General features: G+C 43.2%; 1 protein-coding gene across 2 annotated transcripts in view; it reads right to left on the bottom strand.

Moving 5' to 3' along the window:
* Positions 1-2,656: 2,656 nt before the first annotated feature.
* C3H11orf54 (chromosome 3 C11orf54 homolog) overlaps positions 2,657-27,246 on the bottom strand; it is a 41,850-nt gene continuing 17,260 nt past the window's right edge. Inside the window, exons 4-9 of one of the 2 annotated variants that reach the window (XM_044286733.1) lie at positions 26,668-26,741; positions 26,225-26,326; positions 14,614-14,790; positions 12,979-13,128; positions 11,965-12,081; positions 2,657-3,804 (exon numbers count right to left, since the gene is read on the bottom strand). In XM_044286733.1, coding sequence (XP_044142668.1) covers positions 3,631-3,804; positions 11,965-12,081; positions 12,979-13,128; positions 14,614-14,790; positions 26,225-26,326; positions 26,668-26,741 — 794 coding nt within the window. In that variant the 3' untranslated portion in view covers positions 2,657-3,630. The remainder of the gene's footprint in view (positions 3,805-11,964; positions 12,082-12,978; positions 13,129-14,613; positions 14,791-26,224; positions 26,327-26,667; positions 26,742-27,246) is intronic. The other variant, XM_044286734.1, reaches the window with a different exon arrangement.

Below are 27,246 nucleotides of genomic sequence, written 5' to 3' on the forward strand. Positions count from 1 at the left end.
GGTAGAGGACGCCCCCACTCCAGTAATGCCTGACACTTTTTTTTTTTTTTACTAGGCCCATGTGCAGCACGAGGCTCTGGGGTACACCATTCAGGTTCACCGGTAGGGGGCTCTGGTGGACTTAACTGGTGGGATGGAAAACTAGTACGAGCCCCAGAGCTGCTCATACTAGTGTGGGCCACAGGGTCCCTGCTATGGCGGTCCCCTTGCTCCGCCTGGCAGCGTCTCCGTCGCCTTGGGGGCTCATCATCATCGCTAGATGATGAGGAGGACGCGGATGGCAAAAGGAAAATGGGGTCATCCTTGTCCTCACTGGGGCTCTCTGAGTCAGAAGCAAGCAGGGCGTATGCTTCGTCGGCCGAGAACGTCTGGCGGGCCATAGGGGAGTGTGTGTGTGATAAACTTTATTTAGTGTGCGTGTGTGTGGGGGCATGGGTGTTCGCGCTTTGCCCTAAAACTAACAGAAAATAAAATAACTAAATAAAAAAAAAAGCCCCCCAAAAAATTAAGATTCAAACGTGCTGATCAGCCGTCCGAAGCTGATCAGCGGTGGGGTGTGCGATGCGCTAAGGGTACTTTCATACTTGCGTTTTTCTTTTCCGGCATAGAGTTCCGTCACAGGGGCTCTATACCGGAAAAGAACTGATCAGTTTTATCCCCATGCATTCTGAATGGAGAGTAATCCGTTCAGGATGCATCAGGATGTCTTCAGTTCAGTCGTTTTGACTGATCAGACAAAAGAGAAAACCTCAGCATGCTACGGTTTTCTCTCCGGCGAAAAAAACTGAAGACTTGCCTGAACGCCGGATCCGGCATTTTTTCCCATAGGAATGTATTAGCGCCGGATCCGGCATTCAGAATACCGGAATGCCGGATCCGTCGTTCCGGCATGCGCATATCGGTAAAAATGAGAAAAAATGTACAAGACGGATCCGTCTGTCCGCATGACAAGCGGAGAGACGGATCCGTCCTTCCAATGCATTTGTGAGACGGATCCTCATCCGGATCAGTCTCACAAATGCTTTCAGTCAGCAGCAGATCGGCGGATCCGGCGGCCAGTTCCGACGACGGAACTGCCCGCCGGATCACACTGCCGCAAGTGTGAAAGTAGCCTTAACAGGGGCCGGACGCTAAGAGAGCCGGTCACAGTCAGCGTACGCCAAAAAAAAAACTGCTTGCGCCCCAAAAAATGTGTGTGTGGGGGGGGAGCTGCAGCACCCCTGTGGGGGTCTAGGGTGACACAGCTGAGTTGTGGACCCCAGACACCCGATCAGCGTAATACAAAAAAATAAAAAATAAAAAAAAAAAAGAAATTTCCCCCCTAAACTTTCCCTGACTATCCCTACCTATCTAAGCTCTCCCTAACCTGTCCCTATGTCCCTTTTAGTGCCAGATGGCACTATGGTGGCTCAGTAGGGGTGCTGGGCTCACTGGGCTCCGGAGCTGTACAACGCAAGTTGGTCTCTCTCCTGGATCCCGACACAGAAAGGAGGAGGAGGCAGAGCTCCAGTAAGTTTAAACTGCCCGCCCTGCAGCCAATCGGAAGCGATCCTGAGAGGTGATGTCACCATCACCTCTCAGGATCGCAGGATGGTGATTGGTGGTGTATTATCACACCACCGATCGCCATCCTGTTCCGGGTTATCAGGTCACTATAGACCCGAATAATCCAGAAACGCAAAAAAACGCAGGTCTGAATTGACCTGCGGTTTGCAGTGATCGCCGATACGGCGCATTGTCCCAGGGTGCCTGCTGATTGATTTCAGCAGGCACCCAGTTCCGATCACTGCCTGCCACACGGCGGTGATCGGAAATACACATGACGTACCGGTACGTCATGTGTCCTTAAGTACCAGGACATAATGACGTACCGGTACGTCATATGTCCCTAAGAGGTTAATCAGGCCTTCAGCTCTGTGTCCATTCTTCATTGGTTGGATGTCAAGAGGTAATTTTATGTGAAAGTGGACGAATCCTCCATAGGGGCAGAGCCAAACTCGCCCAAAAAGGGGATTCTGAGAAGATGTATACCTGTGGCTTCTTTTCTAAAGCCTTCTTCCCTGACGAATGCAACTACTCTATCGGTGAAAGGGAGCTGTTGGCCATTAAGATCTGCTCATGTACCACCTTCTGCTGCCTGACCAGACCCTGCAGAAAGCACCAGTATTGATAAATCTCCTTTAATGTGTTTGGATCACAGGTTTAGATATTGTTTCCTTTTATGTTATTTGCTTTTGCAGCTCCAGCCTGGGTTCATTACCTTACATTTATCAACGTGGAAGCAACGGGGCACAGGCCTGCTTGACTGTTTCTGTGAGTCTGGCCAGTGCTTCGTCCAATCTAGCCATGGAAACAGCGAGATGGGACAACTCCATTAATTCTTTACACATGGACATCCTCCTCTGATCTCTGCAGATGCAATGTCCATACTATGCTATAGTGAGGTAAAGAATCATACCAGTATTTTGAAAAAAAATATCACTTGAACAGCATTACCAACATCCAGAAGCAGATCAGCTTGAAGATGTATACATTATTACAATTCTTGCTTTACATACTGTAACTGTATGTTACTGTAGAACTAGTAGGGTGTTGTCCTGGCTACCAAAGGTGGAACAGCAAAAGGATTAAAAGTGTAGCACAACATACAATACACTCAAAGTCAATCATTTATTTTCATTATTTGTTATTTTACAATAAAGCATATATTGCATACAATCATTTATTTCTGAATACTGCTGATCATTTTAAAAATGGCATTATTAAGGGCTGTGTGCACATTTAAACATCATCATTCATCAAAAGATGGTATTAAATCTGCCATCCCCATTTTGGACTATTATCTACAGTAATACATGAATAGTAGAGCAGATAAGGAGTCCATATCACTATTTTTTTTATTTAGCTACTGCCCCCCTGTTCCTCCAGTTCCAGTTCCTCTCCATTATGTTACAGCAGTCCAGATTGGGTATTTCAGTGCAGCTTTGAGCACTGACAGCGAGAGAGAGAACAGGGCTAGTAGGAAAATAAAAGAAATAGTGATATGGACTCCTGTTCTGCAGTATTACTCATGTATGACTGTAGATAATCCAAAAGCGGGTGACAGATTCCCTTTAATAGAGCCCATGACCTTCTAATAAGAGCAGGGTCCCCTTGGCTTCTGTAGCCTGTCTGCAGATTTCTGAATAGAGCTAGCAGTACATTATAGTGCTATTCAAAAGGTTTTTCAGGATTTTTATATTAACGGCCTATTCAAAAACAAATCATACGAAGCACAGCCGCTATCCAGTGGAAGGTGCTGTGCTTGGTGAGCTGTGAGGAGGCTGCGGCCTCCTAAAACAACTGATCGGCAAGAAGTTGGACCCCCTTTCAGTCAGATATTGTTGACCTATCCTGAGGAGAGGTCATCGCTATTACACACTCAGAAAACTCCTTTAATAATCCAATAACTCTTAGGAAATAATCATTTTAAGCATTAGTAATACTCATTTCCCATTTTGCATAGCTTCTAAAAGACATAGAAAATCTAATAAAATGATTTTTATAGAGTCTGCCTATATTTTATACAGTAAAAAAAAAAAAAGATTAGCTGAATTTGTCTGTGATTTTCCTTATCAACTTGACATCATCCTAATCCCGTCCAACCATGTGTGAAACAGCTGGTCTGTCAATGCGGTAGAGGTGCTCTGCTGGATGGAAATATCCAAGGTATTCAACGGAATCTGGTGTTGTGTCATTATGGTAGTGTCCTCCTTCACCATGATGACTGAAGCAATGGGTATGCTCAACACGCAGGTCAAAGCCCTATAATCAAGCATACAATTTTATAAATATATACATAATTATATATATACATATATATATAGGAAACGAAAAAAGGACAGCACTCCAAGTAAAAGTGATGATGATTTAATCACCCATGTGCATACATATACATATACACACATATATACACAATTTAAATGTGAACACAAAATGCAGTTTTTAAACTTCCATTTATTGAAGAGAAACATTTATATAAAACCTGTACCACCCATGTGAAAAAGCAATCCTCCTTTACAGGACAATGGGTTGTGTAACTGTTGGCAGTAAACACTGCAATCAAACATTTGCAATAACTAGCAATGAATCTTTACCGACACACCAAGGGCCCGTTCACATGGAGTTTTTCATGCTCCAAAAATGCCTCAAAACAGCCTTCCATTTATTTCAATCGGAAGCAGCACTTATTTTTTTTTTCCACGTGAAAAATAGAAGCAGCATGCCCTATCTCGGGGTGGAATCCATGCCGAACTTCCTATTGAAATAAATAGGAAGCGTAAAAAAAAATAAAAAATTGTCTGTACGGGCCTGAATTTTTTTCTGCGTGGTGTTTGATGTAGATCTTCGCCAAAAACAACGAGCTGAAAATGCCCATTGTTAAAAAAAAAAAAAAGTGTTGAAAAACTGCATCAAAAACACGTAAAAAAAACCCCAAAAAGTTTGTAGACAGATTTTTGAAATCTGTCATGTGAACATAACCTAACCGATTAGCAGTTTGCAGCAGGTGCTGGAAACCGTGGATGGAGCTGGAACCTGAAGGCTGTGTCCACTGTGTAGAGGCCATGCGTGCGTTATGTTTCTGGTGTAGTCTTCCAGAGTCTAGGTGATCAATATCAGGATAACCCCTTTGAGGTAATGCCACAGCATCTCAACAGTTTTTAAGTCAGGACCTGGCCACTTCCAAAACCTTAAAAGGGGTTGTCTCATCTCAGACAATAGGGGCATATTGCTAGTATATGCCCCCATTGTCTGATAGGTGTGGGTCCCACCTATCAGACAATAGAGGTGGAAGCCACACCTATATCAAGAACGGAGCCCCGAAAGCGGGGAAGGACACACTGCACATTCCGTTTCCATGGGGCCACTGAAAATAGTCCAGAGCTTCCGTCGGGCCCATAAAAGCGAATGGGAGCTCCTATTCACTTCTATGGGGAGAGTGCTTGGTGGTGGCCGGACTGGAGTCCTCCAGCCACCACTTTGAGGGGATCAGTTCCCAATATAGGTGCGGGTCCCAGCGGTGGGATAAGCACCTATCTAGCAATATGCCCCCATTTTCTTAGAGGAGTCAACCCCTTTCATTTTTTTTTCTTTGAGCAATTCAGAGTTGGCTTGTGTGCCTTGGATCATTGTCCTGCTAGCGTAACTCAACTGCTCTTGAGCCTTCAGAATTTATTAAGGCTACTCTCACACTAGCGTTTTAGCTTTCCAGTATTGAGATCCGTCATAGGGTCTCAATAGCGGGAAAAAAACGCTTCAGTTTTGTCCACATTCACTGTCAATGGGGACAAAACTGAACAGAACGGAATGCTGCAAAATGCATTCCGTTCCGTTTAGTTGCGTTCCCATACCGGAGAACATGTTGTAGTTTACTTTCCGTCCTGGGATGCGGAGCAAGACGGATCCGTCATGACCCACAATGCAAGTCAATGAATACTAGGGCTGCAGTAAACGATTATTTTAGTAATCGAGTATTCTACTAATTGTTTTTACGATTAATCGAGTACTCTAATAAGAAAGAATGAATTAATAGACTGTTCTCCTTTATAAAAACTCATCAGTCCCCACACCCTTTGTTCCCCCTGTGCGATCAGCCCAAGTGCATCAGTTCCCCCCCAGTGCCATCAGCTCCGGTCTCCAAGTGCCTTCAGCTCTCTCCCACCCCAGTGCCAGCAGCTCTCCCCCACCCCAGTGCCAGCAGCTCTCCCCCACCCCAGTGCCAGCAGCTCCTCCCCCACCCCAGTGCCAGCAGCTCCTCCCCCACCCCAGTGCCAGCAGCTCCTCCCCCACCCCAGTGCCAGCAGCTCCTCCCCCACCCCAGTGCCAGCAGCTCCTCCCCCACCCCAGTGCCAGCAGCTCTCCCTGACCCCAGTGCCTTCAGCTCCACCCCACCCAGTGCCATCAGCTCCCCCTCCAATGCCACCAACTCCCTCATGTCATCAGTTGCTCCCCCTCCCACTGCAATCAGCTCCTCCCCCAATGCCACCAGCTCCCCCCCACTGCCATCAGTTCCCCCCACTGCCATCAGTTCCCCCCACTGCCCCTCCTAGCCATTAGTGCCCAGCCACAGCGCCAGTGAACTAAAATGTTCTGACAATGTGTGTACGTCAGGATCCAAAGCAGCGTTGTGCGAGCAGGTGGGTGACCACGGAGCGTGAGTAATAGCAAGCTCTTCACTCACACTCTGTGGTCACATGGCACAAACGAATCATCGATTTGATTTGATTGATTCGAGGATTTTTTTGTGTCGAGTAACCGAGTTAATCGATTAATTCGAGTAATCGTTTCAGCCCTAATGAGGACGGATCCGTTTTCTCTGCCACAATAGAAAACGGATCCGTCTCCCATTGACTTTTAATGGTGTTTATGACTGATCCGTCTTGGCTATGTTAAAGATAATACAACCAGAGCAGTTCATAACTGATGCAGGCGGTTGTATTATCAGTAACGGAAGCGTTTTTGCTGAACCCTGCCGGATCCAGCAAAAGTGCTAGTGTGAAAGTACCCTAACACTAACAAGTACAGCTACAGCAACAGTTCAACCCAAATATGTCTTTGTCAAATTCTCCTAGCCTCACATGTCTGTGTTGAAATTTCATTATTGCTATAATAGAATACAGAGACCGATTAAGGGGTGGGAATAACAATAAAGTAAGTATTGCTCTTTTTTTTTTTTATACCATTCTAAGCTTTTTGTCAACATTGACAATGGGCTGGAGAACTTCTTTGAATAAATTAATACAAATTTATATATATATATATATATATATATATATACACACACACACACACACACACACACAGTACAGACACACCTTCTCATTCAAAGAGTTTTCTTTATTTTCATGACTATGAAAATTGTAAATTCACACTGAAGGCATCAAAACTATGAATTAACACATGTGGAATTATATACATAACAAAAAAGTGTGAAAAAACAGAAAATATGTCAAATTCTAGGTTCTTCAAAGTAGCCACCTTTTGCTTTGATTACTGCTTTGCACACTCTTGGCATTCTCTTGATGAGCTTCAAGAGGTAGTCACCTGAAATGGCTTTCACTTCACAGGTGTGCCCGGTCAGGTTTAATAAGTGGGATTTCTTGCCTTATAAATGAGGTTGGGACCATCAGTTGCGTTGTGGAGAAGTCAGGTGGATACACAGCTCATAGTCCTACTGAATAGACTGTTAGAATTTGTATTATGGCAAGAAATTTAAGATTACACTTACCGGTAATCACTTTTCCATAAGCCCATGACAGCACCCTTGAGAGACCGCCTCCATCCAGGACAGGAAACAGGAACTTTCGTGGAGAGCTCATAAGGAGGAGCATGGCCCCGAGACCACCAGTTAATCGCAAGAACTTGTCCTAGACCACACTCTTCTCTTTTTTTTTTTTTTTTTTGTATATGTGTATATATATATATATATTTTTTTTTATATGTATATCAGGGTGGGAATAAACCCGGGTGCTGTCATGGGCTTATGGAAAAGTGATTACCGGTAAGTGTAATCTTAAATTTCCCTTTCGCCCATGACAGCACCCTTGAGAGACGACTAGAATAGAAATCCCTTTATTTCTTAGGGTGGGACTACCGCCTGGAGGACTTTCCTACCGAAGGCTAGCTGTTCTCTATTGCCTAGGTCCAATCTGTAGTGACGGAAGAAGGTGCCAGGCGAATGCCATGTGGCTGCTCTACAAATTTGTTCTAAGGTAGCGTCAGCCCTTTCTGCCCAAGTGGTGGAGACTGATCTTGTAGAATGAGCACCAAAGCCCCCCGGGGGAGCCTTTCCAGCTGAAGAATAGGCCAAATTAATGGCTCTCACGATCCATCTGGAAAGGGTTTTAGAAGAGGCTGGGAGGCCCTTATTTTTCCCACTAAACTGAATGAAGAGTTTTGAGGTTTTCCTCCACTGACTAGTAACCTCCAGATAATGAGATAGGCATCTTTTTACATCTAAACAGTGCAGTTTTTCCTCTTTTTCATTTCTCGGATCTTGGCACAGGGAAGGAAGGATAATGTCCTGCGTTCTATGAAACATAGAAACCACTTTCGGTAAGAAGGAAGGATCTGGTTTAATAAGAACCCTATCATCTAAGATGTTAGTGTAAGGAGGCGAGGTAGAGAAGGCTGAAATCTCACCAACCCTCCTTGCTGAGGTAATTGCCACAAGAAACGCTGTTTTGAAAGACAAGATCTTTATAGGTAACTGTTTAAGTGGCTCAAAGGGAGGTTCTGTGAGGCTAGTAAGGACCAAGTTGAGGTCCCAGGGGGGAATTGAAGGTCCAGGTATAGGCCTAAGCCTGCTGATGGCTTTAAAGAATCTTCGGACCCACGGGTGGCTAGCGATGGGAGAATCAAAGAACGCACTCAAAGCGGATACCTGTACTTTAAGAGTACTTGGCCTCAAATTTTTTTCATGTCCAGCTTGCAAAAAATCTAAAATCCTACACATAGGTGGGGGATTTAAAGGATTCACTGGATCCTTGGCAAACTTCTGGAAGGTGTTCCAAATCCTGAGATAAATAGAGGAGGTGACATCCTTTCTGCAGGATAGTAAAGTGGAAACTACGCTCTTGGAGAGTCCTCTACTTTCTAGGATTTCCCCCTCAAGAGCCATGCTGTTAGGTGTAGCTGCTTCACACTCGGATGATTGACTGGTCCTTGGGATAGAAGATCTTGCCACTCCGGGAGAATCCAAGGGTCCGTCAAGGATAGCTTCCTCAACCAGGTGAACCAGGTTCTTCTGGGCCAGAAAGGAGCAATTAAGATCACTGTTGTTCTTTCTTGTCTCAGCTTCTGTAAGAATCTTGGAAGAAGTCTTAATGGAGGAAAGGCGTAGAGGAGCTGGTTCGGCCAGGGAAGGGAGAAGGCATCTATCCCTGTTGGTGAATCTCTCGTGCTGAGGGAAAAGAAACGATGACACTTTCTGTTTTCTCTGGTGGCGAACAAATCCAGATGAGGACGACCCCAAAGTCGAATTATTTGATCGAACACCATTTGGTTCAGACACCATTCCCCCTGGTCTAGTGTATTTCGACTTAAGAAATCTGCCACTTTGTTTTCTGAACCTTTTAGATGTATTGCCATAAGGGACGGCACAGAAGGAATTATAAGGGAAAAGATATCCGTTGTTAACTGCATAAGATTTTCTGATCTGGTTCCTCCTTGTTTGTTCAGATAGGAGACCACTGTGGCGTTGTCTGAAAAAACTTTTATAGACTTTCCCTGTAGTAAAGGAAGAAACTCTTTTAAGGCGAAAAAGACCGCCCTCAGTTCCCTCATGTTTTGGGAGTCTAGACTCTGCTCTCTTTCCCAAACACCTTGTCTTAAGTACCCTTGGCAACAGGCCCCCCACCCGGAAGGACTTGCGTCAGTGGTAAGGGTAACAAAGTCTTGTTGGAACCAAGGGAGCCCCTGGGACAGGTTTACGGGGTTCAGCCACCAGTGAAGGGACTGGATCACTTGGGGGGTGAGTGTGAAAGGTGTATCTAATGGGCGGAGGGAGCCCTGCCACTCCTTCAGAATTTGCCAGCCGAGGTCTTCTAGGCAAGAAGAAGGCCCCGGCCCGCCTGAGCACTGTCGGGCAGGACCGGCGTGCCGAACGCACCTCTCGGTGAGCCCGGGACTGCAGAGTATCGCCAGCGCAGCGTAAGCCAGACCCCAGCAGCAGACACCAGACTCCGGCCGGCGGCTCCTAGAGGAGACTTATGCCGGAACAGGTAACCCCACTTTAGAACAATTCCTCCGGGGCCCTGCAGCCTAGCTTTTCTCTCCTCTCTCCACGAACCGTCCTCTGTCTAGGACAGGAAACAGGAACTGGTGGTCTCGGGGCCATGCTCCTCCTTATGAGCTCTCCACGAAAGTTCCTGTTTCCTGTCCTGGATGGAGGCGGTCTCTCAAGGGTGCTGTCATGGGCGAAAGGGAAAAAAGCAGCTAAGTAAAGAAAAACTAGTGGCCATCATTACTTTAAGAAATGAAGGTCAGTCAGTCCGAAAAATTGGGAAAACTTTGAAAGTGTCCCCAAGTGCAGTCACAAAAACCATCAAGCGCTACAAAGAAACTGGCTCACATGCGGACCGCCCCAGGAAAGGAAGACCAAGAGTCACCTCTGCTGCGGAGGATAAGTTCATCCAAGTCACCAGCCTCAGAAATCGCAGGTTAACAGCAGCTCAGATTAGAGACCAGGTCAATGCCACACAGAGTTCTAGCAGCAGACACATCTCTAGAACAACTGTTAAGAGGAGACTGTGTGAATCAGGCCTTCATGGTAGAATATCTGCTAGGAAGCCACTGCTAAGGACAGGCAACAAGCAGAAGAGACTTGTTTGGGCTAAAGAACACAAAAAATGGACATTAGACCAGTGGAAATCTGTGCTTTGGTCTGATGAGTCCAAATTTGAGATCTTTGGTTCCAACCACCGTGTCTTTGTGCGACGCAGAAAAGGTGAACAGATGGACTCTACATGCCTGGTTCCCACCGTAAAGCATGGAGGAGGAGGTGTGATGGTGTGGGGGTGCTTTGCTGGTGACACTGTTGGGGATTTATTCAAAATTGAAGGCATACTGAACCAGCATGGCTACCACAGCATCTTGCAGCGGCATGCTCTTCCATCCGGTTTGCATTTAGTTGGACCATCATTTATTTTTCAACAGGACAATGACCCCAAACACACCTCCAGGCTGTGTAAGGGCTATTTGACCGTGAAGGAGAGTGATGGGGTGCTGCGCCAGATGACCTGGCCTCCACAGTCACCGGACCTGAACCCAATCGAGATGGTTCGGGGTGAGCTGGACCGCAGAGTGAAGGCAAAAGGGTCAACAAGTGCTAAGCATCTCTGGGAACTCCTTCAAGACTGTTGGAAGACCATTTAAGGTGACTACCTCTTGAAACTCATCAAGAGTGTGCAAAGCAGTAATCAAAGAAAAAGGTGGCTACTTTGAAGAACCTAGAATATGACACATTTTCAGTTTTTTCACACTTTTTTGTTATGTATAAAATTCCACATGTGTCAATTCATAGTTTTGATGCCTTCAGTGTGAATCTACAATTTGTATAGTCATGAAAATAAAGAAAACTCTTTGCATGAGAAGGTGTGTCCAAACTTTTGGTCTGTACTATATATATATATATATATATATATATATATATATACATATACACACACACACACACACACACACACACACATACATACATATACACACAAAAAAATATTCATTTTCAAAAGTCATGCAGAGGGATTAAAAAGGTTTGTTGTTGTTTTTTTTTATATAGGTACACTTTAAATTCGTAATATAATTATTTTTATAATATTTCTGCAAGCCGTGGACTGTTGTCAGAAACTGTGCACACAAGTAAAGAAGATTAGAAACAATGACATCACTCTTTCCCCATGTCTGTTCTGGGCGCTACCTGATGTTATACCAGTTTAATGCCAATCTAAGCCAATCCAAAGTCTCTGCACTCCTCAATTCTCTTTTACAGCATGCAGCCTCAGAGACACAAAAAGAGAAAACTGCAGCTGCACACCACTCTTCCCTGTTTACGGTTTTATTGTACTACTGCAGACATTACTTTTGGGGGGACTGAGGAGGTTTCTAAATGTTTTCCGATATCTCATTGGCAGAGAAAAGGGAATTAGAGGATGACTGAAGGTGAGGAAGAAGTTTCTTACCACTCAAGATATTATAGAGATATAGGTACAGTTTAATATGTCAACTTTGCTCTCCCGATATAGTTGGCAGAGTGACCATACATTGCCCAAGGAATCTTGTACACAGTTCCTATTAATTAGGATAGGACCAGTGCATGAGAATCCTCGGGTGGCTAGTAGTGTCTATTGTGAACTAGTGGCCCTCCACACCAAATATACGGAGAGGCAAAAGTACAGAAACTTAAAATGTAAAATAAAGAGGACTTACAGGGTCATGAGAAACAAACACTGACTGGCAAATAAGAGGTGCCTTCATGTCGAAAAAATTTAGCCAGCTATCTACATCTTCGTCTGTGTTTAAGGGACAGGCAGAATATTCACGAGGCTGTGGAAAAGCACAATTTAAAGATGTATAAAAACAGGTCTGCAGTGTCACAGTTTAAAATGTTAATATCTGTACAGTGCTGAAAAGAGGACACAGTAAAGGCTACTTTCACACTAGCGTTTTGCCTTTCCGTTTCTGAGATCCGTTCAGGGCTCTCACAACTGATCAGTTTTGCCTTAATGCATTCTGAATGGAAAAGGATCTGTTCAGAATGTATCAGTTTGTCTCCATTCCGTCTCCATCCCGCTCTGGGAGGTGGACACCAAAATGCTCTCTGACGAAACAGAGCCAAACGGATCCGTTCTGGCACACAATGTAAGTCAAAAGGGACGGATCAGTTTTCTATGACACAATCTGGCACAGTAGAAAACGGATCCGTCCTCCATTGACTTTCATGTTCAAGACGGATCCGTCTTGGCTATGTTAAAGTCAAAGATAATACAAAAGGATCCATTCTAAATGGATGCAGACGGTTGTATTATCTGAACGGATCCGTCTGTGCAGATCCATGACGGATCCGCACCAAACGCAAGTGTGAAATTAGCCAAAGGCGAATATGCAAATGAAAAACAATTGTAACAGAAAAGTCATCACGTCTCATAGGTCCAAAATTGCTGCAGTATGCATATAAAGAAATCAAATGCAATCTTAACTGACTTTTTCTTCCCCTGGCGCTTCCAGTGTCACGTTCCGGTCCTACAGTGCTGACATCCTCTTCCTGGCTGCAGCAGTGATATCCCATGTATATCGGGTCAACGTGCAGACAATCACTGGCCTCTGCAGTATACGGCACGTGACGGTAAGGCCAGTGGTAAAGTGTGCATGGGACATCACCATTGTAGTCAAGAAAACAAAGCACAATACTGGAAGCGTCAAGGCAGAAGATAAATGTCTCACCATTATATGGAGATTGGCTCTCCCCTCTTGTATAATAAAAGAGCCTCCCATTCCAACAGATTTGTCTCCATAATGCTCCTTTAAAGATTTTCTCATGCAGCTCACAAAGTTATCGTTACCGGTCCTTCTTTTTACTTTGACTTCAATGACCTGTAAAACACATGCATCAATCAGTGGATTTTTCAGGGAGATACATAAAACAGGCCAGATAGGATTAAATAAAAACAAAAAAGCTCTTACAACGCAAAAGTTACCGTACTCTCTTCTACCGATCTTTCAACACCGCTGAGGTCCTCAGTGCTCTGCACTTCTGTTCTGGCTTAAAGGGCTTCTGTCACCCCCCCTAAAGTCAAATTATCACTATATAGTGCTCTTACTCATTTTCGTTCAGTAGTTTCTTAAAAAAACTGACTTTTATATTATGTAAATTACCTCCCTACCAGCAAGTAGGGCGGCTACTTGCTGGTAGCAGCCGCATCCTCCTTTCATAAAGACGCCCCCTCCTCATGTTGATTGACAGGGCCAGCGAACGCGCCCGTCCTCTGGGTGGCCCTGTCTGCGTTCAAAATTTCGCGCCTGCGCCGTACCGGTCTTCAGTCGGCGCAGGCGCACTGAGAGGAGGACGCTCGCTCGGCCGCTCCATCCTCAATGCGCCTGCGCCGATGACGTCACATCTACACCCGGCGCACTGAGGAAGGAGCGGCGAGCGAGCGTCCTCCTCTCAGTGCACCTGCGCCGACTGAAGACCGGTACGGCGCAGGTGCGAAAATTTGAACGCAGACAGGGCCACCCAGAGGACGATCGCGTTCGCTGGCCCTGTGAATCAACATGAGGAGGGGGCGTCTTTATGAAAGGAGGATGCGGCTGCTACCAGCAAGTAGCCACCCTACTTGTTGGTAGGGAGGTAATTTACATAATATAAAAGTCAGTTTTTTTAAATAAACTACTGAACGAAAATGAGTAAGAGCACTATATAGTGATATATTGCTGTATAAGGATTTTAAGTAGCCAAAACAAAAATAATGACTTTAGGGGGGTGACAGAAGCCCTTTAACGTGACAGGAAAGACCCTCTCAGCCAATCAGTGGCTGAGGTGGGTCACTACTGAGGCCAAAGGTTGACTGAGCGGGCCTTTCCTGGCATTTTTACCATGTCAAGCCCCAGGACAGGAAGTGGAGAGCAGCGTGGACTGGAGCAGCACAGCAGCTATAAGGGGGAGATTGGTGGATTCTGGCTCTTTTCTTTTCTAAATAATTATCTCCCTGAAAAATCTATTTAACTGAGCATAAAAATTCACCTTCTTATATCAAGTTATTTCCTTCACTGGGCATGCACTTTCATTGTTTTTGTGCCAACGGTCTGATTGTGGCAGAAGTATTATTTTGAAAATTCCAGGGATGATTTCTGCTCTAGTTATATAGCTCCTCTACAGAACAATGGCATGCAGAAAACCTCAAATAGAAGAAGCAGAATGCAGAATTTAAAGAATTACACAGAATCCTGGACCAGACCTCGGGCCTTAAAGGGGTTGTCCGAGTTCAGAGCTGAACCCGGACATATCCCCATCTTCACTCCTCCAGCCCAACCCCCCTGATATGAGCATCAGAGCATAAGATGTTTCAAGTTACTACTTACCTTTCCTGGGTTCCCCTCAGTGGCAAACAGGTTTGACAGAAGCCCAAAGTCATGGTCACTGTACTTTTCCCTGTATTTCTCCAAAAGACAGCTGTTGTCTGCAGGGTTGATGCTGGCCAGATAATTTCCATTCACAGCAGGTGAAGTTGGGCTTTCTGCTTTTATAGAAAATATCATCTGCAAAGTAAGCATAGGACAAATATCTCATATACTGTGTATGTATGTGTGTATATATATATAAAATTGAGAAAAATGGCAGCACCAGCTAAATAAGAAAAATGTGGGTGCACCTTCTCAAGGAAAGAGACTTCTTACCCCAATAATAGTCCAGAAAGTGAACGGCACTCCTTTAGATGATAAAACATAACTCCTTTATTCACCCGTGCGGTGCAACGTTTCGGCTCAGCACTAGAGCCTTTTGCAACATGAAACTAAGGTTCCCCATTATTCTGTTTTATAGTGCAGCTCACATATAGAGTTTTACAATCCTGTGCAAAGCGGTTGACCTTTATATAATACTTTCACCCGTCTAATGGTGCTGCCACACGTCGTTCTGTGTTTTGGATTCAGCAAAAAACGCATTAAAAAAACATGCAGTTTTTGTAACAATAGATCTGTGTTTATGCCGCTTTTCCTTCCAGCAAAGTACACAAAACTACATTCATTACAAAATAGAGTTACATTCTCAATGTAATTTGAGTTTGCTGTACCCTTGCTGGAAGGAGATGCAGCATAAATACAGGTATGTTGTTGCAAATACCACATCAGTTTTTTTTTTATTGTTTATTTGCCATGCCCAAAACGCAGCACAGCCACCACGTGTGGCAGCACCCTAAAGGCCCTTTTATATGGGCAGATTATCAGGAATTATCCTAGGAACTCGTGTGAAGGTACCACTAATCACCACACATATAGGCACTCATTCATAGGCTGCTTGTGTCTTCTGGGCAGCACATTGCCCTGTTTTACTTGGTCTGCTGCCCACAAGAAATTAATCTGTATGGGGAAGAGTGAACGCAGTAGTAATCACGTGTGATATATAAGTGTAGCTCTCCCCTCTGCTCAACAATCAGGGCATTATGGCTCCTGAATCGTCAAGTGTAAAAGCACCTGTATTGTAAGGGTATTTACGTTACAGCACCATACTACAATGTTCATAAGTCAAGCTTGATCCTAGAAGTGGAGGAGGATCCTTCTGGTTGTGGAATGTGTGAACACTTCTTGCATCCCCTCTCAGGGGAAAACTAGACTGGCTAAGTCTGATAGGTCACAAATATGATCTCTCTTCTTTCAAATTTACAGTAAGTGCCACCACAGCCTGGCATTTGTTCACCCATCCAATCTCATTTCTGTAAGATTTAACAGTTTCTCTGCCGGTAGCCAGAACAAATTTTATTCACACATTTGACATGTACAAATAAAACCTATATTACAAAATAAAAAATCACGCTAAATCTCATAACTATATATTTTCTGAAAGCAGACACCTGCGAGGGTTAAGACTCCATGTTGTGTCCTCAGCCTCCATGTTTGTATTTCATACTGCCATTTTTTGTGTAATGAACTGTGAGCTTCTTGTGGAAAGTTACTATAACTTCAAGGTCACTCCTAGCCCCTACCAATGCTTGTTAGAAAGGAATCTTAACAAGCATTAGGAGTACTAGTATGTGGCTAGCACCCACATTTAAGATTAAGGAGACGTTCTAGGCGTATAGCCAAGAAGATGCTAATTTCAGATTGTGTTTTTAATGAGTTAATGACGTAAATGTTTAAATACGTCTTCAGTTCGAAATGATCCAGAAAATCACTTTATTAACCTCTGCTTTCTTTAATAAAGTTTATAAACTCTTGATAGCTCTATGCCTATGTTGTTTTTTCTCTATGGGTACCCATAACTTCAAATTCATGGTCCACCACTCATCTGGCATTGGGGTTTTTGCCCCAACACATATCTTCATAAAAGCACCAGAACAGAAAAGACAAGAAATCTGGTTTTAAAGAAGACTTGTCATCACAAAATGCAATGCAATCTGAATGCCCTATAATAGAAATACCTATTCTGGGCCATCATTTTTACAAGAATAGGACATGTTTTCTCTCTTTCGCAGGGCTGTGGAAGGGACACACAGATGTAGACAGCACACGGTGTACTATCCCCATTGAAATTAATGCTTCCGCATTTGATCATTTAAAAATGTGGATCGGATGCAGATAAAAAATACGGTTGTGTGAATGGACCTTTACAGAGCAAGAAAAGTTGAGCAGATTGATAGATATTTTTGTGGAAAAAGATTCAGTAAAATGTTGGTCCTATCCCATATATACAGTGCATTTTTGAATTAATATTCTATTTTTGCAATTTTAAACATTTATATAGTTGCTTTTTCCCCCTCCTGTGAACAACTTTTGGTACAGGGAGTAGGTATCATAAGTGACTGACAGCTACGTCTGTATGCACACATACACACAATTCTATCAGTCACTGATAACCCCTGGTCCCTGTACGTACAGCTGTCCACAGGAGATGGACAAAGCAAAGATATAAAGGTATAAAGTACAGGTTTTATTTAACCTTTTCCCATAAAACTATATATCAATCCACTCAGCTTCTCCTGCTCTATAACATGGTGCTTTCAGATTGTAATGCATCTTGTGGTGACAGGTCCTCTTTAAAGGGATTGTGCAAGAATGAAGCATCCCACGGAAGATGACTTACTTGCTTGCTTGTGCCAGCTGGGCTCCATCGATATAAACATCTGGTTTGACATTGTGGCAGACAATCACAGACCACAGCGGTGTCCGGCTCTCTTTGTGTCATGCCCAATGGTCAGGTGATGCAAGAGGAGCTGGATGTTTATGTGGAAGTGCTAATCTTCTCACTTTTCTGGAAAAAAGTCTCCAGACTCCCCAATATGTGATAATCAGAGAGCAAGTATGCCCTCCGATTGATAGGGGAGGGGGGATTGATAGCATGCACAGAGGTCTATGCTATTCTCCCCCTGGGGACATATACAGTTTGATAGGAAGAGACAAGCTATGCCTCTCCCAATGCAGCCTGTCATCTCTTCTCCCCCTGCTGCCCCAACCTCCAGGCTGGGCGACATCTCAGCTGGCTAAAGGGGGAGGAGCACTTTCTGCTGGTATAGCTCAGGCTATGTAACAGCTAGAGATTAATGGTGGTCTTGTTTTACTATAAAACCAAGTTCAAGTCTCTAGTCATGATATATTGCAAGGTAGAGCACTTAGAAATTGGTTTGGGAAGGAAAGATGATGGTAAATTCAGCTTTCACCAAGACCCGTCTGTCACAATCCCACCCATGACAGGGTCAGAAGATCTAGGAGACTGCCTGGCTTTAATGACTAGCTGTTATACAACCCGAGATCCAGCCAACAGTAGCAAGGACCTATAAGGTACGTCTTTGGGTACTGAATTGCCACCCTACCCAGGACGTATGACATATGTCCATGGAAAGGGTTAAAGGGCATGTACGCTTCTTTTTAGTCTGCTTTAGTTTTCTGATAATATAGAATCAGCCCCGCAAAAATTATAACATATCCTATTCTTATCAGCTTTGTGGACAAGGATAGGAAATTTTTGCAGGAGTAAAAAAAAAATGTTGGCATACAGTCGGCCGGTATCCGAGATTTGCGAACCACAAAACACACACAGCCATTTGCATGAGTCCTTATGGGCATGCTCTGTGACATGTGCAGTAACTGGTGAGGCAAAAGGGGGTGAGCAGTCCCATCATCTTTTGTCAATGGTATGATCCAGTGATATCTGCTACCATCCATAAAATAAAGATTTTACTTTTCTTTGCAATATTGAAAGTATATGAATACACTCTGCTTAGCTCTCCAGGGAAATCCAATCACAGTCAAATAGGTACAACGCTCAGCTTTGTCTACTTTGTGTCAGTGTTTGTAAAGGTATCAACACCTGGACCCCAGGAATCAGAACTTCTGACATGTCACCATGACCTTCTGAAACTGGAGGTACACTTTAAATGGGTTCTCTGTGAATAAAGAAAATGAAAATACTTAAATGTTACTTTATTTTAAATACATTCCCAAATATCTTTTATTAGTTATAATGTTTTTTTCTGTCTGGGGAGCAATCATTAGGAGAAATAAAATGGCCACCATCCTATTAGCACACAAAAAACTTGTCCCAATCACACAGGACAAGTTACTTCAGAACACTGAACTAAAGAGCTGCCATATCCTCCTCTCCTACTTGTCAAGGATTATGATCCTGAATACATTTTAATATGTTCTTCAGCTGAATCTCTGCAGGAATGGAGTTCAGGAGGAGACATAAGGGTGGAGTGTGGTTAATGAGCAGCAGCACTTGTATGCAGTCTCCATTACCACAGCAACATATTACCACAGGTCTGTACTTCATATCTTCTCATGAACTCCATTCCCACAGAGATTTAGCTAAATATCTTATCATCCGTAATCCCTGATAAGTAACTTGTCCTGTTGTGTGATTAGGACAGATTTTGTGTGTACTAATAGGACGGTGGCCATTTTATTTCTCCTAATGTTTGCTCCCTAGACATAATGAGCTATTATAATGAAATGAAAGGTATTTGGGAATATATCTATAGTAAAGTAATAATTAAGCATTTTCATTTTGTGAAATTCCCAGAGAAACCCCTTTAACCCCTTCAACCCCGGGCCTGTTTTAACCTTCCTGCCCAGGCCATTTTTTGCAAATCTGACATGTGTCACTTTATGTGGTGATAACTTTAAAACGCTTTTACTTATACAGGCCATTCTGAGATTTTTTTCTCATCACATATCACACTTCATGGTAAACTTCAGGTAAAAATGAGTAAAAAAAATATATAAATCATTTTTATTCATAAAAAAATACCAAATTTACCAAAAGTTAAAAAAATTTGCAAATTTCAATTTCTCTACTTTTATCCACTTCAGCCCCGCTAGGTTAAACCCCCTTCATGACCAGGCCACTTTTTACACTTCGGCACTACACTCCTTTCACCGTTTATCGCTCGGTCATGCAACTTACCACCCAAATGAATTTTACCTCCTTTTCTTCTCACTAATGGAGCTTTAATTTGGTGGTATTTTATTGCTGCTGACATTTTTACTTTTTTTGTTATTAATCAAAATGTAACGATTTTTTTGCAAAAAAATGACATTTTTCACTTTCAGCTGTAAAATTTTGCAAAAAAAACGACATCCATATATAAATTTTTCGCCAAATTTATTGTTCTACATGTCTTTGATAAAAAAAAAATGTTTGGGCAAAAAAAAAAAATGGTTTGGGTAAAAGTTATAGCATTTACAAACTATGGTACAAAAATGTGAATTTCCGCTTTTTGAAACAGCTCTGACTTTCAAAGCACCTGTCATGTTTCCTGAGGTTCTACAATGCCCAAACAGTAGAAAACCCCCACAAATGACCCCATTTCGGAAAGTAGACACCCTAAGGTATTCGCTGATGGGCATAGTGAGTTCATAGAACTTTTTATTTTTTGTCACAAGTTAGCGGAAAATGATGATGATTTTATTTTTTTATTTTTTTCTTACAAAGTCTCATATTCCACTAACTTGCGACAAAAAATAAAAAATTCTAGGAACTCGCCATGCCCCTTACGGAATACCTTGGGGTGTCTTCTTTCCAAAATGGGGTCACTTGTTGCGTAGTTATACTGCCCTGGCAATTTAGGGGCCCAAATGTGTGAGAAGAACTTTGCAATCAAAATGTGTAAAAAATGACCGGTGAAATCCAAAAGGTGCACTTTGGAATATGTGCCCCTTTGCCCACCTTGGCAGCAAAAAAGTGTCACACATCTGGTATCGCCGTACTCAGGAGAAGTTGGGGAATGTGTTTTGGGGTGTCATTTTACATATACCCATGCTGGGTGAGAAAAATATCTTGGTCAAATGCCAACTTTGTATAAAAAAAGGGGAAAAGTTGTCTTTTGCCAAGATATTTCTCTCATCCAGCATGGGTATATGTAAAATGACACCCCAAAACACATTCCCCAACTTCTCCTGAGTACGGCGATACCAGATGTGTCACACTTTTTTGCAGCCAAGGTGGGCAAAGGGGCACATATTCCAAAGTGCACCTTTCAGATTTTGCAGGCCATTTTTTACACATTTTGATTGCAAGGTACTTCTTACACATTTGGGCCCCTAAATTGCCAGGGCAGTATAACTACGCCACAAGTGACCCCATTTTGGAAAGAAGACACCCCAAGGTATTCCGTGAGGGGCATGGCGAGTTCCTAGAATTTTTTATTTTTTGTCGCAAGTTAGTGGAATATGAGACTTTGTAAGGAAAAAAGAAAAAAAAAGAAAAATCATCATTTTCCGCTAACTTGTGACAAAAAATAAAAAATTCTAGGAACTCGCCGTGCCCCTCACGGAATACCTTGGGGTGTCTTCTTTCCAAAATGGGGTCACTTGTGGCGTAGTTATACTGCCCTGGCAATTTAGGGGCCCAAATGTGTGAGAAGTACCTTGCAATCAAAATGTGTAAAAAATGGCCTGCAAAATCTGAAAGGTGCACTTTGGAATATGTGCCCCTTTGCCCACCTTGGCAGCAAAAAAGTGTGACACATCTGGTATCGCCGTACTCAGGAGAAGTTGGGGAATGTGTTTTGGGGTGCCATTTTACATATAACCATGCTGGGTGAGAGAAATATCTTGGCAAAAGACAACTTTTCCTATTTTTTTATACAAAGTTGGCATTTGACCAAGATATTTTTCTCACCCAGCATGGGTATATGTAAAATGACACCCCAAAACACATTCCCCAACTTCTCCTGAGTACGGCGATACCAGATGTGTGACACTTTTTTGCAGCCTAGATGCGCAAAGGGGCCCAAATTCCTTTTAGGAGGGCATTTTTAGACATTTGGATCCCAGACTTCTTCTCACACTTTCGGGCCCCTAAAAAGCCAGGGCAGTATAAATACCCCACATGTGACCCCACTTTGGAAAGAAGACACCCCAAGGTATTCAATGAGGGGCCTGGCGAGTTCCTAGAAATTTTTTATTTTTTGCATAAGTTAGCGGAAATTGATTTTTTTGGTTTTTTTCTCACAAAGTCTCACTTTCCGCTAACTTAGGACAAAAATTTCAATCTTTCATGGACTCAATATGCCCCTCAGCGAATACCTTGGGGTGTCTTCTTTCCGAAATGGGGTCACATGTGGGGTATTTATACTGCCCTGGCTTTTTAGGGGCCCTAAAGCGTGAGAAGAAGTCTGGAATATAAATGTCTAAAAATGTTTACGCATTTGGATTCCGTGAGGGGTATGGTGCGTCCATGTGAGATTTTATTTTTTGACACAAGTTAGTAGAATATGAGACTTAGTAAGAAAAAACAAAAACAAACAAAAAATTTCCGCTAACTTGTGCCAAAAAAAATGTCTGAATGGAGCCTTACAGGGGGGGGGGGGGGGGGGTGATCAATGACAGGGGGGGGTAATCAATGACAGGGGGGTGATCAATGACAGGGGGGTAATCACCCATATAGACTCCCGGATCACCCCCCTGTCACTGATCACCCCCCCTGTAAGGCTCCATTCAGACATCCGCATGATTTTTTACGGATCCATGGATCGGATCCACAAAACACATGCGGACGTCTGAATGGAGCCTTACAGGGGGGTTATCAATGACAGGGGGTGATCAGGGTGATCACCCCCCTGTCACTGATCACCCCCCCTGTAAGGCTCCATTCAGACATCCGCATGATTTTTTACGGATACATGGATACATGGATCGGATCCACAAAACACATGCGGACGTCTGAATGGAGCCTTACAGGGGGGTTATCAATGACAGGGGGTGATCAGGGTGATCACCCCCCTGTCACTGATCACCCCCCCCTGTAAGGCTCCATTCAGACATCCGCATGATTTTTACGGATCCATGGATACATGGATCGGATCCACAAAACACATGCGGACGTCTGAATGGAGCCTTACAGGGGGGTGATCAATGACAGGGGGGTGATCAGGGAGTGTATATGGGTGATCACCCGCCTGTCATTGATCACCCCCTGTAAGGCTCCATTCAGACGTCCGCATGTGTTTTGCGGATCCGATCCATGTATCCATGGATCCGTAAAAATCATGCGGACGTCTGAATGGAGCCTTACAGGGGGGTGATCAATGACAGGGGGGTGATCAATGACAGGGGGTGATCAGGGAGTGTATATGGGTGATCACCCGCCTGTCATTGATCACCCCCCTGTAAGGCTCCATTCAGACGTCCGCATGTGTTTTGCGGATCCGATCCATGTATCCATGGATCCGTAAAAATCATGCGGACGTCTGAATGGAGCCTTACAGGGGGGTGATCAATGACAGGGGGGTGATCAATGACAGGGGGTGATCAGGGAGTGTATATGGGTGATCACCCGCCTGTCATTGATCACCCCCCTGTAAGGCTCCATTTAGACGTCCGTATGCGTTTTGCGGATCCGATCCATGTACCCGTGGATCCGTAAAAATCATACGGACGTCTGAACGGAGCCTGACAGGGGGGTGATCAATGACAGGGCGGTGATCAATGACAGGGGGGTGATCAGGGAGTTTATATGGGGTGATCATGGGTGATCAGGGGTTTATAAGGGGTTAATAAGTGACGGGGGGGGGTGTAGTGTAGTGTAGTGTAGTGTGGTGTTTGGTGCGACTGTACTGACCTACCTGAGTCCTCTGGTGGTCGATCCTAACAAAAGGGACCACCAGAGGACCAGGTAGGAGGTATATTAGACGCTGTTATGAAAACAGCGTCTAATATACCTGTTAGGGGTTAAAAAATTCGGATCTCCAGCCTGCCAGCGAGCGATCGCCGCTGGCAGGCTGGAGATCCACTTGCTTACCTTCCGTTCCTGTGAGCGCGCGCGCCTGTGTGTGCGCATTCACAGGAAATCTCGCGTCTCGCGAGATGACGCATATATGCGTGACTGTGCGCAGGGCTGCCACCTCCGGAACGCGAATCTGCGTTAGGCGGTTAAAATAGAAAGTAATACCTCCAAAAATAGTAATTACTTTACATTCCCCATATGTCTACTTCATGTTTGGATCATTTTGAAAATTACATTTTATTTTTTGGGGACGTTAGAAGGCTTAGAAGGTTGAAAGCAAATCTTGAAATTTTTCGAAAAATTTCCAAAACCCACTTTTTAAGGACCAGTTCAGGTCTGAAGTCACTTTGTGAGGCTTACATAATAGAAACCACCCAAAAATAATCAGATTTTAGAAACTTCACCCCTCAAGGTATACAAAACTGATTTGACAAACTTTGTTAACCCTTTAGGTGTTCCACAAGAATTAATGGAAAATGGAGATGAAATTTCAGAATTTCACTTTTTGGGCAGATTTTACATTTTAATCAATTTTTTCCAGTAGCAAAGCAAGGGTTAACAGCCCAAAAAAAAAATCAATATTTATTACCCTGACTCTACGGTTTACAGAAACACCCAACATGTGATCGTAAACTGCTGTACGGGCACACAGCAGGGCGCAGTAGGAAAGGAACGCCATATGGTTTTTGGCAAATTTAGCTGAACTGGATTTTAGATGCCATGTCCCATTTGAAGCCCCCCTGATGCACCCCTACAGTAGAAACTAAAAAAAAGTGACCACATTTTGGAAACTACGGGATAAGGTGCCAGTTTTATTGGTACCATTTTGGGGTACATATGATTTTTAATTGCTCTATATTACGTTTTTTGTGAGGCAAGGTAACCAAAAAATGTATGTTTTGGCACTTTTTTTTTTTTTTTTTACAGCGTTTACCTGAGGGATTAGGTCATCTGACTTTTTTATAGAGCAGATCGTTATGCACGTGGCAATACCTAATATGTCTACTTTTTCTTATTTATTAAAGTTTTACACAATAATAGCATTTGTTAAACCAAAATAATGATATTTTAGTGTCTCCATAGTCTGAGAGCCATAGCTTTTTTATTTTTTGACCGTGCTCACCCGAGTGGTTAGGTCATGTGATATTTTTAAAGAGCTGGTTGTTATGGATGTGGCGATACCTAATATGTATACTTTTTATATTTTCTTCACTTTAGCACAATAATAGCAGTTTTGAAGCAAAAAATAATAATATTTTAGTGTCTCCATTGTCTGAGAGTAATAGCTTTTATATTTTTCGACCAAATCTTTTTAGGTAGGGTCTCATTTTTTTTGCGGGATGAGGTGACGGTCTGAGTGGTACTATTTTGGGGGCATACGCCTTTTTGATCACTTGCTGTTGCAATTTTTGTGATGTAATGTGACAAAAATGGCTTTTTTTTATTTATCTTTATGGTGTTCACCTGAGGGGTTAGGTCATGTGATATTTTTATAGAGCTGGTTGTTACGGACATGGCGATACCTAATATGTATATTTTTTTTTATGCATTTCATTTTAGCACAATAATAGCAGTTTTAAAGAAAAAAAATGATGTTTTAGTGTCTCCATGTTCTGAGAGCTATAGTTTATTTATTTTTTTGGGCGATTGTCTTAGGTAGGGGCTCATTTTTTGTGGGATGAGGTGACGGTTTTATTGATACCATTTTGTGGGACATACGCCTTTTTGATCGCTTGGTGTTGCACTTTTTGTGATGTAACGTTACAAAAATTGCTTTCTTTTACACCGTTTTTATTATTTTTTTATGGTGTTTATCGGACAGAGTGGATCATGTGATATATTTATAGAGCCGGTCATTACGGACGCGGCGATACCTAATATGTGTGGGTTTAGTGTTTTTTTTCAGTTTTTTATTGTAAAATAAGGAGAAAGGGGCATTTTTTTTCTTTTTTACTTTATTAATTTTATCACTTTATTAAAAACACTTTTTTTTACTTTTTTTCTTTACTTTATTTATGACATTCACTTTTGGAGGTCTGATCCCCTCTGCAATGCATTACAATACATCTGTATTGCATTGGCTGTTCGTGTATGACACTGAGCAATACACTAACAGGTTGCCTATGAGACCCAGCCTGAGGCTGGATCTCCCCGTCACCCGTAGAAGGCAAATCCAGATGCCGTGCAAGGCATTGGGCTGCCTCTGAACGGTATCGGGCTGCCTTGTGTCGCATCGGGTCCCCTCCACAAAAGCGCGGGGACTCGATGCGATCACTCACCCGACACAAACCCCTTCTATGTCGCGGTCAGCGCGGACCGCAGCATACAAGGGGTTAATCCGCCGGCAACAGCTTTTACAGCAATGCAAGCGGATACAGCAGGGGCCCGGCTACCACAGACTGCCGGGCCCCTGCAGTGATCGCGCGCGCGCTCCGCTCCGGTGCCCGCGCAATCACTGCGACGTACTATTACGTCAAATTGCGGGAAAGTTCCCATGAAGTAGTAGTACGTCATAGGTCGGGAAGGGGTTAACAATATTTTTGATCAATGAATATAGCTGGGTCCTACATGTTCTGAGATCATTTTGGTGCCCTAGGCTCAAAAGAGCCTAGTCTGTTTAGTGTACAGAGGTCGCCTTGTAGGGGCAGATGACCACAGCAGCATGCTTCTGTTCAATAGTTTTGTATTTTACTTTGTTTGCATAGAACCTTATAGAGGGTAAAAAAATAAAAATGATTAAGATTTACCAACCTCAGCATTCACCCCAACACATTTATATGAAGATGCCCCAGCACCTAGCATGTAGGCTCCAGGTAGCTCAATCTCCTTTGCTACAGTGTTGATGCTATAAACCTTCAAACCAAACATAAAAAATTATAAATGTAATACATATTTACAATGTAAATTACCTAACTATAAGGGGAAATCTATGTTTACAATATTTCTTGACAGGCCATTATTGTGCCCAAAAAGTGGGCATTACACATTGGTACAATTTTATCTAGAAAACCTCTGAAGGACACAAATTTATAGGCTAAACTATGGGGCATGATAGCGGTTATTGCTGTGTTACTAATTTGAGGCAAATATCTGAGCATGAACATGAGCAACACATCTGTAATATTTGTATACTGTAGAATTAATGGGTGTTATTAAAGCATTTAAAAAATAAAATCTCTCCATTCATCACATACTTTATCAGGCTGTGCAATGGGCACCAAGTATGGAACGCCTCCGACGTCTGCAATTCTTGTCTTCCCACATAGACCTGTAAGTTTTACAAACAATCTAAGAGTAGTTAACAGCATCAGTGCAGCTCACCCGAAGGCACTTGAAAGCATGAAATGACCTGGATCAGGCTAAGGCCTCCTGCACACGACCGTATGGCTTTTTCAGTGTATTGCGGTCCGTTTTTTCACAGATCCGTTGTTTGTTTCCGTTGTGTTTCCGTTTCTGTTCCGTTTTTCTGTTCGGCATATACAGTATACAGTAATTACATAGATAAAATTGGGCTTGGCATAACATTTTCAATAGATGGTTCCGCAAAAAACAGAACGGAAATGGAAGACATACGGATGCATTTCCGTATGTGTTCGTTTTTTTGTGGATCCATTGACCAATGGAGCCAGGGAACGTGATTTGCGGGCAATAATAGGACATGTTCTATCTTTAAACGGAACGGAAAAACGGAAATACGGAAACGGAATGCATACAGAGTACATTCAGTTTTTTTTGCGGAACCATTGAAATGAATGGTTCCGTATACGGACCAT

The sequence above is a fragment of the Bufo gargarizans genome, chromosome 3, assembly GCF_014858855.1.
Source record: "Bufo gargarizans isolate SCDJY-AF-19 chromosome 3, ASM1485885v1, whole genome shotgun sequence".
In the NCBI taxonomy this organism is placed as follows: Eukaryota; Metazoa; Chordata; class Amphibia; order Anura; family Bufonidae; genus Bufo; species Bufo gargarizans.